The sequence below is a fragment of the Ambystoma mexicanum genome, chromosome 3q (assembly GCF_040938575.1).
Source record: "Ambystoma mexicanum isolate Mex_15411 chromosome 3q, UKY_AmexF1_1, whole genome shotgun sequence".
Lineage (NCBI taxonomy): Eukaryota > Metazoa > Chordata > Amphibia > Caudata > Ambystomatidae > Ambystoma > Ambystoma mexicanum.
Window position 1 is genome coordinate 1220289843 of NC_090926.1, and position 17609 is coordinate 1220307451.

General features: G+C 48.8%; 1 protein-coding gene across 2 annotated transcripts in view; it reads right to left on the reverse strand.

Moving 5' to 3' along the window:
• Positions 1–17609, reverse strand: part of HOOK2 (hook microtubule tethering protein 2) — a 595676-nt gene that overhangs the window by 16133 nt on the left and 561934 nt on the right. For both annotated transcript variants that reach the window (XM_069604124.1, XM_069604123.1), the window contains exon 21: positions 17461–17532. In XM_069604124.1, coding sequence (XP_069460225.1) covers positions 17461–17532 — 72 coding nt within the window. The remainder of the gene's footprint in view (positions 1–17460; positions 17533–17609) is intronic.

Consider the following 17609-nt stretch of genomic DNA (forward strand, 5'->3'; position numbering starts at 1 on the left):
TTGCGAGCAGTGTTGTGTTCAAAATCCTGGTCATGTAGGCGCCTGAGGTGGTAATGTGCTTGCCTAAAGGGTTTTCAGAGTTTACACTCCTTGTTAGAGGGTGCGGCCGAGGTGTAGAGTGGAATACCAGCTCTCTTTCTGGTAGTGACGACTACAAGAGTCTCATATTGAAAATGTCCCCTGATGTATAAGGGGTCAGAAGGCGAGGATGTAAAGATTTTTTTCAACTCTCTGGTTCACTGCTCTCGTGAGTGAAGGTGTGGAAAGAGATGGAGTATTACTCTCTTTAATGGACTGGAGCAAGGGAATAGCTTGGCTGACTGGTTTCATCTCATTAAGAAGGTCCTCCACAAAATCCGTACTATCAGAGACCGTCTCTTCCATGTGGATGTTGAAATGGTGAGCAGGTTTTTAAAGCAGGTCATTGTAAAACAGTTGCCCACTAATAGACGATGTATGACCACTATCTGCTGCAGTAATATCTAGGGCACCACTGATAGGGACATCTGGGTCATCCTGATCATCCAAGTATAAATCATGAGGATCTTGACTGAGGTCGTCCTGGTCGACATGGCAGATGTCTTGATCTGCCTGGGCAGGCTGAATGTCCCTGTGCTGAGAACTATGAGAGGCATCCATGGATCTAAGGTTGGGCGTAGGAGTGGGTGACTGAAGACGCAGTGGCTGACCAAACGCAAGGGTTTGAGACATCTCTAGGTCTAAAGTCTTTTGGCGAATAGCGTACTTATTCATAAAGTCTACAAAGGAAAAACCTTTGTCCATAGTCTCTTCAAATCGATCCTTTGTCCAGGTGCCTGTTTCTGGTGCGTCAGTGAAGTGAAATATCTGCTTCTGGGTTTCCCCTTTGTCTCTCTTCAGGATCATCCCTTGGTCTTTTCTTTTGAAGAAAAAGACAGGAGGATGAGCCTGGTCATACTCTTCAGAGCCAGCAGTAGTGTGTCTTACGGCAATGGGCCTTTTTAATGGTGCTTTTTCTATCACAAAAAGTGACTATTTCTATGGATGTTTCAGCGTTCGATTCAGCCATCAAATGCGATATACGCATGCCTATAGCCGGTACTTTGTCTTTATGACCTTGCAGTAGACTGAACTGCAGCAGGCTTTTTCGGTGGTGGTTCGGTAGGCCGTGATCAGCTTGCCACTGGCATGCAGCTTTCCTTTGACACGGTCATCGAGGAGCAGCTGCAGTAAAGCACCCTTGGGTGTCATTTTTGTTAAAATGGCCCTGGTCGTCTTTTTTCGCCATTTTTCTGTTGAAAGGTCCTTCTTGAGATTTACTCAGTGTGCCAAGCCAGGATTGGTATCTTTGTTCATTTTGTCTTTTGCGGGATTCATGAGTGAAGCCCGCCTCTGGCTCCAGGGTGTCTGGTGGGGGCAGGAAGTGAGGGAGGTGCCCGGAACTCCCTTTGCTTAATCTCCTAGGAGACAGGAATGCACTAGGTGGATGGCTGGCTGTCGGGCAAGGACAGCCACCCTGCTGTTTTACTGGCAGCTAGGCTGGAATAAATGGGAGAAACCTGCATAAAAGGCGAGGCTTTTTGGCTTGGAAGGCAGAGTCGACCACTGGACGAAGGAATCCGAAGAAGAACTTGAAGATGCCTGCTGCAACTACTGGACCGTTGGTTTGCCCGGTGAAGCCCTGCTACTGTGCTGAAACTCCACTTTCATTTCGACTAGAGAAGCCCTGCAAGGACGACTTCTCCCCTAGAGTTGGTGGGACCAATCAACTCCAAAGTTAGCCACCTGGACATCCACTCGAAGCTGGTTGCACTTCCACTGCAGTTGCTGCTGGAATCAAAGAGCCAGTGAGAGGAACACCAGTTAGTGTGCGTCGCTTTTAAGCTGGCCAAGAGCTCCAGGAAGATCCTCCAGACTCCCAGGAAGCAGGACTGACCGTGCCTGGGTCACCTCAGAGTGCTGGACCCCAGAAGCAAGGAAAGCCCATCTCAACAGCCAGGAACCGCAGTGGTGCTATTTGCGGTAGATGCGAGGAGCTGAAATAACGAAGTGCCACTTGTTTGAAGATTGACGGTTAGCGTGTGTGGCTGGCCCATTGCAGTGCAGGAGTCCCCAGAAGTCCTCCCTCTTGTCCCCACGACTGAGACCCAGGAACACCAGGATCTGCAGAGCTGCACAGGAACAGAAGTCATCTGCTCAATTTTTCTTCTACCTAAAGGTACTGTAAAGTCTAAGAGAATTTACCTCTTGTGGTAGAGTTGCTTCTGTCTTCTACTACTCACAAGTCTAAACAGTTTGTGGACCTACATTGATTCTTCTTTTTCTTCAAAGACTTCTAAAACATTGTGCAAAGACTTTTCTTACTTACCGGCAAGAAGTGCTTCAACTCACAGATTTTTGCCAATTGACTTTGGCTTAGCCCGTGTCACTGAATGACCCTTCTCTCCTCCAACATTGTGTTGCACCTATCATTTCAGGAAGGGGTTAACTTACTCTGCATTTTGGGGGGGTGGGGGGCAAAAGTATTTGCCTGCTTAAGAATATTTGCGATCTCTTGTTTGTTCTAATAACCTTTTCTTTAACACTCATATCAGTACTATTCTAAATGCCAACAGTAATATCTCAATGTCCACAGTGTCCTAGCTATTGAAGTCACCTGAGGTTGTAGGAAGTGTGTGTCATCCCCAAAGGGTGTTTACTGATTTAGAAACTAAGTGTGTATTTTTGAAGGTATTTGTGTGTTACTATTTATTAGGGAGAAATCTCAGAAATGTGCCAATTCCCTCTACCTTGGAGACCCCCAGCAACGTTGCTGGATTTTGAGGACTTTATCGTTTTACCTGGAGAGAGTGAAACCCTTCCCTCCCCCTCCCCCCCCCACTCATGTATTGTAATATGATTTTGATACTGTTTCTCTTTTGGTTGTGGAGTTTGAAACTCCATAGGCATCTTTTACATTGTGTCACATAGCACCTTTAGTGCAGGGAAGTCTTAGATTTCCCAAGGTTTAACTACCTTCTCTGGGATGAACTTCTGTTTCCCAGAGCAGTAAATAGAAATTACTTTACTTGCATTTGTAACTTTCTAGACCCAGCACACACTATCTTTCAATAGGGTGCTGGAGGGGTTACCTAGTATCCCCTTCGTCTAGCTTCTAATGTAACATTCCTATGTTACCCTTTCCCCACTGAATGGCTGGTGGCAGTGGTTCCGTTTTTACTACGGTGGTGTGCATTTACCAGGGGCTGCGTTCACAGCTGCAGTAAAGCACCCAAGCGTGCCATTTTTGTCAAGATGGCCCCAGTCTATTTTCACCATTTCTTTGTGGAAAGGTCCTTCTTGAGATTTACTCTGTGTGCCAAACCAGGTTTGGTCCCTTTGCCAGTTTTTCCTTTGGCAGGATTCACGATTGAAGCCCGCCTCTGGCTCCAGGGTGTCTGGGGTAGGCAGGAAGTGAGGGAGGTGCCCGAAACTCCCTGTGCTTAGTCTCCTAAGAGACCCAAATGCACTCAGTGATGATTGGCTGGCTTAGTGTCCGGCAAGGGCAGCCACCATGCTGAGTGACTGACGGCTAGGCTGGAATGAAATGGAGAGATTTATAAAAGGCGAGTCTTTTTGCTTGGAAGGCAGAGTCGACCACTGGACGAAGGACCCGAAGAAGAACTTTAAGAGGATGCCTGCTGCAAATCCTGGACCGTTGGTTTGCCCGCTGAAGCCCTGCTGCAGGGCTGAAACGACAAGTTCGCATCGACAGAGAACCCCTTGCAAGGACGACTTCTCCCCTTGAGTTGGTGGGACCAATCAACTCCAAAGTAAGCCACCTGGACATCCATCTCAGAGCTGGTTGAATTTCCACAGAGTTGCAGCTGGAAACCTTAGAGCCAAGGAGAGGAACACCAGTTTGTGTGTGTTGCTTTTAAATTGGCCAAGAGCTCCAGGAAGATCCTCTGGACTCCCAGGAACTGACCGAGCCTGAGCCCCCAACAGAGTGCGGGACCCCAGAAGCATGAAAAGTCTCCCTCGACAGCCAGGAACTGCAGTGTTGCTATTTGCGGTAGACGCAAGGGGCTGAAACACAGAACAGCCACTGAAAGTGAAGTTTGCCGGTTGCAAGTTTTGACCGTCCCAGTGCAGTGCAGGAATCCCCCCCCCCCCCCAATGTCGTCCCTCTTGTCCCCACGACTGAGGCCCAGGAACAGTGAGATCTGCAGAGCTGCACAGGAACAGGAGTCATCAGCTGCATCTTTTCTTCATTTTAAAGGTACTGTACAAAGTCTAAGAGAACTTATCTCTTGCTGTAGAGTTGCTTGCATCTTCTACTACTCACAAGTCTAATCTTCTTGAAAGACTTCTGAAACATTGTGCAAAGACTTCACTACTTACCTTCAAAGAAGTGCTTCAGCCCATATAGGTTCGTGCCTATTAACTTTGGCTTAGCCTGTTTTAAATTAATGACTCTTATTGGGGGATCTGAAAGTATTTGCCTGCTTAAGAAATGTGTTGCTTTCATCTTTACCTTTTTACTTGCTATTTGCTAATTCTGAATGCCAACAGTAATGCATTAGTCAACAGAACCCTAGAAATTGAAGTCACCTGTGGCTGTAGGTCTTTGCTGAATGCCATCCCAAATGGGTATTTAGTGATTGTGAACTAAGAGATTGTGTAATTTTGAAGTATATTTGTGTGGTGTTTTACAGTGCTCCCTTCTGGAGAAGGCTTACATATAACAGCTTGTGGCCCTACATTGATTCATCTTCTTCAAAGATTTCTGAAACATTGTGCAGAGACTTTTCTACTTATCGTCAAAGAAGTGCTTCAGCCCATCGAGACTCTTGCCTATTGACTTTGGCTTAGCCTGTTTCAACTGAATTGCTCTTAATGGGGGACCTGAAAGTATTTGCCTGCTTAAGAAATATTTGTGGTGTCTTGTTTGCTCTAATAATCTTTTCCCTTTTTACTTGCTCTTAACTAATTCTGAATGCCAACAGTAATACATTAATGTCAACAGCACTCTAGCAATTGAAGTCACCAGTGGGTGTAGGTCTCTGCTGTATGCCATCCCAAAGAACAACTAACTTTCTTACCTGGTAACTTTCTTTCGATGGGATGTTCCGTTGACATATTCCACATCTATGGCAGGTAATCACCACAGTTGTGCTGCTTCGGAAAATTACTCTGCGTCTGCGTCCTGTGTGATACGCTGTCCTCGAGGGCCTCCGTCGAGCCGATATCACCGGATGTTATAAGTAGGACGCACAACGCCCGTAGCCTCAGTTGTAGTTTTTTCCCCAGAACGTGTGGCACCAATCTTCTGCCAGTATGACTACAGAAAGCCTTGCGGAAACGAAAGCTGCAATCGCATAAGAAATTCTGTAGAGGGGCAGGTTGGGAGGGTTCGATGTGGAATACGTCGTCGGAACATCCCATTGAAACAACGTTACCAGGTAAGAAAGTAACTTGTTCTTCGAAGGGATTGGTTCCTCCGACGTATTCCACATCTATGACTGACTCCCAAAGCAGTACCAACGTAAGGAGGTGGGAAAAGAATTTAGAATTTTAGAATGCCCAATTACATTGCAGAATAAGACCACCTTGCCAAAGGCCAAATCTTGCCCATGGATAGAATCTAAGGAGTAGTGTTTGACAAAAGTATGGACAGAGGCCCATGTGGCTGCTTCACAAATGTTACGAATGGGAACACCCCTCTGCAGGGCAGTAGCGGCAGCCACACCTCTAGTAGAATGGGCCCGTAAGCCTACCGGTGGGTCCTTACCTGCCAAGCGGTAACATTCAGAAATTGTAACAGCTTGTCCCAAACGCCTTCTAGCGTATCCTACAAAGAGCTGATTGTCCACTCTGACCCGGGACATGCTTGAGATGTAGAAACTTAAAGCTCTCCTAGGATCAAACCTATGGAGCCTCTCCTCTTCCTTACCAGGATGCGGAGGAGGACAGAACGCCGGAAGAATGACCTTCTGGCTTAAATTAAATTCCGACAACTTCCGGAAGAAAAGGACGAACCCTAAGTACAACCCTATCCTTATCGAACACTGAAGGGTGGCTTAACGGAAAGTGCCTGCAACTCACTCACTCTGCGAGCGGAAGTGACTGCAACTAAAAATACAGTTTAAGGTCAGCAGTCTCAAAGGACAAGAATGTAAAGGCTCAAACGGAGATCCCGTTAGGAATTTTAGAACCAGGTTTAAATCCCGACCTGGAAAGGTGACGGTGGGAACACATTAGTGAGCCCTTTCAGAAACTGAGAAATCAAAAGGAATTCTAAAACAAGAACACTCCTCAGACAAGCACTTAAATATGGACAGCGCCGCCAGGTAACCTTTAATGGTACCCACTTGCAGGCCCTTGTGGGCTAACGACAGCAAAAAAGACCGAACCGCAGGAATGCCACATGAAAAAAGGATCCACATTCTTAACCCTGCACCAGTCGCATAACTTTCTCCAACGGCAACAGTACAGGGACTTCGTTGCAGGCCTTATGGCTGAAAGCAAAACCTCCATCACTTCTTCATGGAGGTCCCAATTCTTATACCTCAACCTTTCAGAAGCCAAGAATGAAGGTTGAGGGACTTCACCTCTGGATGGAGAACCTGACCCCCCCACCCCTCCTCTGAGAGCAGATCGTCTCGGTAGGGAAGATGGCGTGGAGGGCAGATTGACAGGTCGAGAAGGTCCGGGTACCACGTTCTCCTGGCCCATGCCGGAGCAATGAGGATAATTCGGGAACCGAACCTCCGCATCATTTGCTGAATGACGGGAACTGGAGGAAACGCATACAGCAGTGGGAAGGACCACTCCACTACGAACTCGTCCCCCAAGGCTCCTCTTCGAGGAAATTCCTGCAAGCAGAATCTTTCGCACTTCCGGTTGACACTGGTCGCAAAGAGATCCACCCGTGGGGTCCCCAAAGGGTGAAGATCTCCAGGAGAATCTCCTGAGGCAGCTCCCACTCGTGAGAGACGGTGCTCTGCCTGCTCAGTGCGTCCACCGCCGCGTTTGTCTCCAGCCAGATGAACTGCCGAGATCGAAATTTCCTGCTGGATGGCCCATAACCAGAGCTGCATTGCCTCTCTGCACAGAGGGAGACCCCACCTCACCCTTTTTGTTGAGGTAGTGCATGGCCACTGTATTGTCCGTCAGAATCAGGACATTCTTCCACCGCAAAGACGTCAGAAAAGCCTTCAGGGCTAGCCCGACAGCCCTCAGCTCGAATAGATTGATATGGAGTCTGGACTCCGACAGGAGACCAACGACCGTTGATTGTCAACTCGTTGGCATGAGCTCCCCATCCGTGAGGGAAGCATCCGTCACGATATTCACCTCCGGCCAGGGTAGCCAAAATGGAGCCCCTTTCATCAGATTGCCTTCGACGGCCCACCACAGAAGATCCTGAACTGGATCCGACATCCTGCCAGAGGACTGACCATTGTATCAAGAGCCCACTGCAGAGATCTCATCCGCTGCCTGGCCTCTGGCACCAGGAGAATGCAGGATGCCATGAGGCTGAGCAATCTCAAGAACTCGAACGCCGGGAGACTCTGGGCATGTCGAAACTTGTTCACCATCTGCAGAATGTGATAACCCTCACCTAGGGAGGAAAAAAACAGCCCCAGGGATGTGTCGAGCACTGCTCCGATGTACTGGAGCCGCTGGATAGGTGTCAAGTGGGACTTCTGTAAGTTGAGGGAGAAACCCAGCTTGTGAAGGGAGTGGCAGGTGACTGACAGATGATCCAGGACTTGCTCTGGAGAGCGCGCCCTGATCAACCAATCGTCCAGGTAGGGGTAGACGTGAATTCCCCCTTTCCTGAGATACGCTGCCACCACCACCATGAGCTTGGTGAAGACCCTCGGGGCGGAAGTCAATCCGAACGGCAGGACCCGAAACTGAAAGTGCGAGTCGTCAACCGCGAACCTCAGCTACTTCTTGTGCTTGGGATGAATCGGCACATGAAAGGAAGCGTCCTTGAGGTCGAGAGACACCAACCTGTCCTGAAGTTGAAGGGCCTGGAGGACTTGAGAGAGAGTAACCATCTTGAACTTGTCCTTCCTGAGGAGCTTGTTCAAACCATGCAAGTCCATGATGGGTCTCAATCCCCCGTCTTTTCGGGATCAAAAAATATGGGGAATACCATCCCTTGTTCCTCTCCGCTACAGGCACCATTTCTATGGCACCTTTCTCCAGCAGGGATTTGATTTCCTGCGCAAGGAGCAGATCCGGACTCTTTGAAGATAGATTCCCTGGTGGATTGTCGTGAGGCCTCTGCCGGAAAGGCAGACAGTAGCCGTGGGCTATGATCTCCAGAACCCACACATCGGACGTAATGGCACGCCATTCTACAAGATGCTGCGCCAGCCTTCCCCCAACCGGCGAACCATGGGACATGGCCTCATGACTGAGCTGAAGCGGCTGCGGCAATGCCTGAGGGCAAAGAGGCAACTGCCCGAGCGACTTTGGCACCTTGAGTACCTTGCTTTCCACCTCTGATACTCCTACGTTGGCCCCTTTGACTGGCAGCTCCCCTCGATCTACCTAAAGACGCGTAGCATCGAAAGGAACCTCCCCTCCATTGCGGTCCCCTAGGACGAAAAGGCGGAGGTTGGTGGACTGCAGCGCTCAACGACTTTGCTGCAGCTTTGGAGGTCTGGAACCTCAAGGATCTAGTCAGCCTTGCTGCCAAAAAGAGATGTACATCAAAGGGCATGTTGAGAAGCCGTGCTTGTACGTCAGGAGCAAACCCCGACTTCCACAACCACGCAAATCTGCGCATCACAGTGTTTGCCACCAGGGGCCGGCTGACACAGTCTGCCATGTCGAGACCCGACTGAACGGATTCACACATGGCATCCTTGCCATCCTGAACGAGGGCAAGAAAACCATCCCCCCTTCGGGAATATGTTCAGCTGCCAAAGACAATTCCACAGAGTGTGAGTGAAACGTGCTAAGGCACACAGAGTTGGCTGCCTGTAAAGCCATACCCCCTGAGGAAAACGCTTTCTTCACCCAGCCATCAAAACGTTTATGGTCCCTATCAGGAGGGATAGTACGACGCCTGCTTTGCCGGGGCAATAGCCGCCTGCACCACCAAACTCTCCAGAGTGGTGTGTGTCATCAAGTAGCAGGGGTCACAACTGGCTGGACTGTATTTTTTCGGCAACAAGTTGCTCACTGCCGGGAGACTCTCCGGAGAGTCCAAGTCGCCGCCACCCTTCTCTGTAAAGCCATATGAAATGGCAGCACCAGGTCAGGGGGCGGACCTTGGTCAAGGATATCTGTCAGGTCATCCTGCAGAAAATCCACTGGTGGCACAGACCACCCCAAATACCGGTGTCTCATGTCGAGGGTGACGGAGTATGAAGACTTGGTGTGCGTGCCAGGCTCGGGCCTACCGAACTCAACCTCCGGAGGTGTGTCCAGACCACTGGCGTCATGCAAAGACTGACGTAGGTCTTCCAACTGGCTATGACCAGACAAGAGTTAGTCAGGAACCTCCTCAGGAACCAAACCTTCATCAGACCCTTCATCCACCTCAGAGATGTAATCCAGAGGCTGGAATAAATCCCTGGAAGAAGGCACAGGAAAAGGTTCCAATACAGGCCTCACTGACTTCTTCAGGGCCTTCCTCAGTTTCCAACGATACACGGGGTACCTCCAGCAAAGCCTTCACAAAAGGAGTCGAGGGCTTCGACGGAATCTGCGTCGAGCGTGGCCCTGATGGCTTCGACACAGGCCTCGAGGGCGGTGCCCCGAGCGTGTCCTTCGACGGAGTCGACGACTTCCTCGGAGGCGGACCCTCGAGAGAGTCCTTCGAAGGACATGGCACTGATCTCTTCTTAGAAGACCTCACAGGTTCCGCCGGTCTCGAGGGCGTCGAGAACCGGGACCTGGAACGGGCATGGCTAGAGCGATCCACCTTCTCCGATCGGGACCTCGAAGGCTCCCGATGATCGTGCCGACCACCCGAGCCTGAAGGCGTGTGAACAGTGGCCCAAGCATGTTCCCTACTGGCTTCTTTCGAAGAAGCCGACGGAACGGAGGCCTGCGATTGGAAAATCGCCATCATCTCCGTACGAAATGCATCCCATTCCGCAGGAGAATGCTTGTTGGGACAAGCAACCTGCCGCCTGGCAGAGTCCCCGGGCGAGGACAGGGAAGTCGACCGGTGACTGCGCTTCCGCGAGTGCCTTGAAGAGGCAGAGGAATGGCAGGACCCACTCTGGGACCGAGACCCCCCCTGGATTTACGGTGACGTCTCAGAGTTGCTCCACGAATCGTCGGTCGAAAGACCAGCAGATTTCGACTTTTGGGATTTGGAAACCCTACCTACAGTCAGCTTCTTCCGCTCCCGCAAGGCCTTCGACGTTAACGACTGGCAATCGTCACAGTCATCAGTGGCGTGGTCCTCTCCGAGGAACCAGAGGCAGACGTTGTGCGGGTCCGTAAGTGACATCTTGGAACCGCAGTCGCAACACTTCTTGAATCCCGACCGCGGGGTAGAAGACATGATATCTTTTTCACAAAACATCTTTTTCACATGTAGATAGAAGTAACAGAAGAACCGAGGCGCACTGAGATCTCCGAAGCGAACGCATTTGCGGAAAGAACAGAACTGAGGCTACAGGCGTCGTGCGTCCTACTTATAGCATCCGGTGCCGTTGGCTCGATGGACGTATCGACGTCATTGACGCAGGAAAATTTTCCAAAGCAGCACAGCTGTGGTGATTACCGGTCATAGATGTGGAATACGTCGGAGGAACCAATCCCTTCTAATGGGTAGTTACTGATTCTGAACTAAGATTGTGTAATTTTGAAGTATATTTGTGTGGTGTTTAACAGTGCTCCCTTCTGAAGAAGGCTTACATTAACTGACTGGTAAATAAATTAACAATTGTTTATCAAGAAACCCTGTGTCTAAGTATTTGCTTGGATACTTGTCACTGAACCTCTGTGCAACTCCCCTACAGCTCACACTGACCCCTCTTGAGATAAGTCTGGCTACTCGTCCACACTACCAACCTGTGTAGTACAGACTTACACCAAAGGTTGGGTTACTACTGCCAGGTGGTCAGGGTTGTTTTAGTGCACCCTATGGGTACTGCATACAATCTTGCCTAACATGATTATATTGCTCCCTTCTAAAGAAGGCTTATTCAAATGACTGGTAAAAAAATTAATAATTGTTTTATCTAGAAACATTGAGTGTAAGTGTTTATTTGGATACTTGTCACTGTGAATCTTTGTATAAACTCCCTACAACTCACATGGACCCCTCTAGAGATAAGCCTGGCTGCTCAGCCACACTACCACCTTGTGTAGGCCAGACATATACCAAAGGTTGGGCCCTATTGCTAGGGGGCTATGGTGGTAGTAGTGCACAAAACGGTACTACCCCAAATCTTTACCCAACACGTGGGAGCCTGATGTTTCCCTCGTGGTGTCTTCAGGCTCCAAACCGGAGCCTTCGCTGCACTGACCTTCCAGATACAACTCAGAGACCAGCAGCGTTTTCCAACTCTGCCATCATGGCATGTGGTGCCACCCGATTTGTTCAGGTTTTTGGCATAAAGGGCTCTCAGGATACGCAACAGGTTTATTGGTGATCGTGGGGAAAGCAGTGGTTGCACACTCTGTGGGTGTCCTTCCACAGGAACCTTTCGTTACACTTTGGACAGAATTTAAATTGAGTACGCTCCATGGTGGAAAAAGCAATTAAGGGCAGCAAGACTAGAGCAGTAGAAGCATTCAATGGATGTAGGCATTCTCTTTATGGAAGAAATCTGCCCTCCTCCTCCCCCCCACGCTCCCTACTGCTATGCCAAAGCCAGGTGTAGGCCGAAGCCCATTGCCAGAACAATCTGTTTCGGTCTTCCAGAGATCTTCTGTCGAGCAGGAACTGTTAAAAGTAGTAATGAAAGATCTCAACCCAAATGTAGCAATTACAAACACGGCCAGTCAACGTCCCTTTTCAAACTTCGGAAAACGTCATGTGCAATAATCCGCAGCTACGACTAGATGTCCGCCTATGCAAAGCATTTGATTCTAAGCAGATGCACAAGCCTCAGAAAAATGATATGATACATTACTCACCGTAATCGTATTTCTGATGCTTTTATTTGCTTAGATTCACATGCTGGGCATAGGCCGACATCTAGTGGAAGCTGCAGAGTATTACAGTTGTTTTCGAAACTCGAAAAGGGACGTCGACAGGGCGTGCCAGTAATACTATCGCTAGTGTGACGTCCACTGTACCCATGATCCCTCATGCATCGAGGTCCCTCAGATTGTTCTTCTGCCATGAGGTAGCTTGAGGTGTAGCGTGAGTACAGTTGTATCCAAGCAGATACGTATCAGACAAGCTCAGTAAGCATCCATGCACCTTCTCTCCGAGGGGAGGAATGGTGGGCGCATGTGAATCCAAGCAGATACAAGCATCAGAAATACGATTACGGTGAGTAATGTATCCCTTCTCAGGCTTGTGGAATCTGCTTAGATCACATTGTGTGCATAGATTAGTGAGCAGTGTGAGGAGGTGGGCTGCGAGAAGGTTCATGAGTGAACAGATGTCTTAGAACCGCTTTTCCCACTTGTGCATCTGTCTTGGAATGCGTGTCAATGCAGTAGTGCGGATTAAAGGCATGTATTGAACTCCATGTAGCTGCTTTGCAAATACTAGAGGGACATTTGCAATGAAAGCCAAGTTGGCTTCTGTGCCTCTTGTGGAGTGAGCCCTGGGAAGAAAAGGCAGTGTCTTATTTGATAGGGAATAACACATTTGTAAACATTTGACTATCCACCTAGAGACGGCATTCTTTGAAAAGTGGTCACCTTCTCTGCTGGTGCTACAGAGACAAATAGTTGATCTGTTTTCCTTAGCGGTCTGGTCTTGTCTACATAGAGGGCCACTCGCCTCACATCTAGTGTGTGGAGTTTTACCTCAGCTGAGCTGGTGGGTTCCTGGAAGAAAGCAGGTAGCTCAAGTGACTGGTTTACATGGAATGTGGATATAAATTTAGGGGAGAACCTAGGGTGAGTACGTACAACCAGCTTGTCCTTGTGTACAACAAAGAACGGGTCATGCACTGACAATGCTTGTATTTCACTCTTATTAAAGGGATAGCCACTAAGAAGGCAGTCTTGTAAGTCAGGTGTTTGAGACTAGACTTGTGCATCGGCTCGAAAGGGGGGGGGGCCCTTGAACTTGGCGAGTACAACATTGAGACGCCAACCTTGTGGCGGGTTTGAAATTGGAGGGTGGAGTCTTTTTACTCCCTCCATGAATGCTTTAATGATAGGTACCTCCCACCATGAGACTTTACTGTGGGAAGTGGTATAGGCGTACTAAGTCGCCAGGTGGACCTTTAAAGAGTTGAATACTAACCCAGAGTCTAGCAAGTGGAGCATATATGTTAGAATGTGTGAAGGAGTACATTCTATGGGGTTAATCTGTTTTGATTGGCACCAAACTACAAATCACCTCCACTTGTCAAAATAACAGTGCCTAGTGTTAAGGCTTTCTTGCTTCTTTCAAGATATCCAAACATCTCTGAGGCAAATTAAGATCCCCGAACTCTGACTTCAGGAGCCATGCTGCCAAGTTCATCGAGTGAGGTTGAGGGTGTACTGTTAGTCCGCCGTGCTGTGTGAGCAGATTGTACGGACACGGGAGTTTGATGGGATGGCACATCGCCAGATTGCGCAGATATGGAAACCAGGGTTGTCCTTCTCACATAGGAGCAACTAGGTGAGCGCCACGTGTTTCTTGTGGATCTTGTTCACCACCTTCCACCTTCCTTATGCAAATTTCCCTGACCAGTTCATCCATACGGCGTTCCCCTGGGAGCCTAGCTCGGGGAACCTGGACGTGAAGTCTGGGCTTTGCTTGTTTTTGCTTGTAGTGATCAAGTCTATTGTGGGGAATCCCCATTGAGAGAAGAGGCGTTCTACTACCTCTGCGTGTAGTTGCCACTCGTGTTCCTCTCGTAGGGGATCTCTGCTCAATGAGTCTGCTAGAGAGTTGAGCTCCCCTGGAACGTGCTGTAACGATAGGAACATTTTCAGTTTGCGTGCCAATCTCCAAATTTGCAGCACAACCCTGGAGAGATTTGGAGAACGTGTGCCCCCTGTTTGTTGACATAAAACATCGCTGTAGTGCTGTCTGTCCAGACTTGCACAGATTGGTACGTTAAGTGGCATTCAAACACCCGAAGGACCTTGAATACTGCCAGAAGCTCTAGCAGATTGATGTGGTTCTGAGCTGCCGCGGTGAAGGGAGTGAGCCCACTCCACTAGAGAGGCGTCCACCTTGACAATCACCTGTATCTGTGGATCATAGAAGGGTTTCCCCTTAAGCAGATTTTCCCTTGTCCACCAGCAAAGATTTTGTACAAGTGTTGGCGAAACGACCACTAGATCGTCCCACAGACCACCTGCCCGACAGCACTGTTTCGCCAATCACTCCTGCATTAGTCGCATGTGCAGGCGTGTGCGAGGAACTAGGTAAATGCAAGATGCCATCATGCCTAGCAAAAGCATAGCTTTGCACACCCTTATCTGGCGACTGGCCTGATAATGCAGTATTTGCAGTAACATATTTTGGACTATCCTCTGATGGAAAGACCACCCCCTCTTGTGTGTTTAGAACAGCGCCTAGGAACTGTTTGGAGGCGCTTGGCACCAGGCTCTACTTTTTTTCATTGATGGTGAAGCCCAATTGAAAGTGGAGGTTGATAGTTCTTTGAATGTTTTGCCTGCAAATTAGGGGGGAAATCCCCTATAATGAGCCAGTCGTCCAGGTACGGGTACGGGTACACCGATTGCCTCCCTGCGCTGGTGCGCTGCCACCAGTGCCAGTACCTTTGTGAATACCCCTCGAGCAGATGCTCCGAGGGCAGCATTTTGAATTGGTAGTGTTGGTTCGCTATCTTGAAATGCAAGAATCTTCTGTGCGCTGGGAACATTGAAATATGAAAATAGGCATTTTTCATACCGAGTGTTGCCATGTAATTTTTTAGTAGAGGGATTACCTCTTGTAGCGTAGTCATGCAGAACTTTTGTGGTTTGACATACTTGTTTGCAGGGCGCAACTCCAATACTGGGCGCACTGTGAGATCTTTCGTTGGCACAAGGAAGTCAGCTGAATAAATACCCCTGTTTACCTGGTTGGCCGGGATGACTTCGGTGGCGTCCTTTAGCATAAGCGTGGCTATCTCTTCGAGGAGGATCCGCTGGTGTTCCTTTGAAAGGATCTTCTGTCGAGGGGGGTGGTCGTGGGGTTGTTGGAGGAGCTCTATACAGTATCCACCTGCTACTGTGGACAATACCCATCTGTCTGAGGCGATTCCCTCCCGTGCGCGGGTGAAGCTTGAAATGCTCCCACCTACTGGAGAGGCATAGGAGGGCACCTGAAGCGGAATGTCACTGCTTCTGAGGTGGGGTACCACCTCATGAGGGGTTGCCCCTACCATGACCTCTTCGCGGTCCTCTGGGATAGCTTTGGGAGGACTGTCCCCGATTGTTTCCACATGAAGCATTTTGGCCCTGGTTGCAATTGGACCCTTGTTGAGAATTTTGGCTGCGAAAGCGGCGAAAATTGCAATTACCCCTTTGTCCAGATGGCTTATTAGTCAGTTGACCCAAAGATTTAAGAGTATCATACTCTTCCTTAGCTGTCGTGAGAGCTTCCTCTACAGCTTTGCCAAAAAGCACATTGGGTTCAATTGGCGTGTTTAGGAGGGTGGCTTGTGTTTCCGGTCTAAACCCCGAATGGCATAGCCAAGTGTGCCGTTTGAGAACAGTCCCCGCCGCAATTATTCTGCTAGCATTGTCCGCGGCGTCAAGGTTGGTCTTAAGTAAGCAGCTCGACACTGCTCTGCCTTCTGAGGCCACCTGGGCTAGCTGAGACATTAGCAGCCCTGGGGCTGAAGACAGGAGGGCTGAGACCTAGTCCAATTTGTGGCAGTTGCACAGATTTCTCTCAGAGGTTGGGAATCTAGTTCATAACCAGGGAACAAAGTAGAACAAGTTCAGAAAATTGTCAGCTCAAAGCTCATTCTTTTGAAGCCCTGGCGAGGGCCGCTCTGGAGGAATGGCTGAAGGCAACCCTTGTGGCAGACAAAAAAAAAAACGGGTCTTGCTAGGCCCCTGTATGCGTTGGAGAGGTGCAAGGGGAGGCTGCAGGGTCCCAAGGCTCAACTCTGGACGGCGACCGATACAGCGATGAAGCTGGTTAACCCACAGTGTTGTTCTGGGATGCTTCTAAGGGCAAGGTCCACAAACAGGACTAGTTGTTCCCACTGGCCCTGAGGTTGAGACACCAATGAAGGCCTTCTGGAAATGAGCAAAGAAGCAGGGTTTTGGTGGGACGGTTGAAGAAAGCAATGCTGGCTGGCTTCCACAAGTTTTGAGTCCTCAGCAGGATGCTCCTCTTTATAGGTATCTTGGATGGCCAAACGACAGACAGAAACTTCTTGTCAAGGCCATTTTAGAGTAGATGGTACTCCTTTTGGCATGAAGTGGTAAAATGCAAACAATCTTAAGACAATCAAAACTAAAATAGTAGCAAAGTATCTGCTGCCAGCACCCAGTCCTGGACACCGTGTAAGTAACATCCAAGTTACAAATAAGAAAGTTAAACGGGAAACAAGTCTCTACCACACTTTACAGTAAGGCGATGTGTGCAGTGAAAAATTAAAATAATTTTACTATGGATTACAGAGTTCTCCTGCACTGATCGCCATAGAGACTGATCAGTGCCCCCAAAACAGATGAGCTTAGCAAGGCAAGTAAAGGACAGGGCTTCACTTGCTTTGCGCCTCCAAAATTCGCAACAGGTTATAAACAATAGCAAAATGTTGGGGTATCCCATGGAGGTCTTTAGAGGGAAGCATGAAAAAATAGTTGTTCCCAACAGTGGGTATGAACAAAGCTTTCTTCACCTTTCTTCTTGTAACAATGTCTAGAGGTGCTGCAGCACTGTAGACTCCATGTAGTGTCGAAGCCTGTCCTTGAACAGAATGGGAGTTGCAAAAGTGCAGCAGGACCAACAATGCCAGTGGGCAACAAACTGGATACAGAAATGACAATGTACATCAGAAGATTGTGTGGGATACCCACAGCATCATTTAATGCCAGCTCATTGAGCCATACACTGTTAAAATAGGATTTACAACAAAACTGGTGGCCGAGGAACGAGCTCTCTCAATAAGGAAACCAAAAAAGTTTAAAGTATCCCCAGTTCAAAACAACAAACTAGTGCGAGCGCAAAACTGGAGGACCCGTGAAAATGGCCTCCATTTCATTGGTTTTCTGTGCTTTTAAAATCCCATGTGACATAACTACCTATGACATCATGAAAGAGATCAAAATAAAATGATGTGTTCGCCAAACTGGGTTTCTTCCTCTACCCATGCCACTGCGCTCATTCCTACCAGGCTTTCTGCCTAGCCAAGTAAAACCAGCACTCACCATGTTATACCAGGCGCTTATTATGAGCTTCTCTTCCAGCTCCCGCTGAGACTTGCTTTTCTCAAAGTCATTCTAGGATTGAAAAGGGGGTTCAGGTTATTGAAGTCTATTGCTTTGGAAACATTAAAGCGACTCATTTTGTAGAGAAA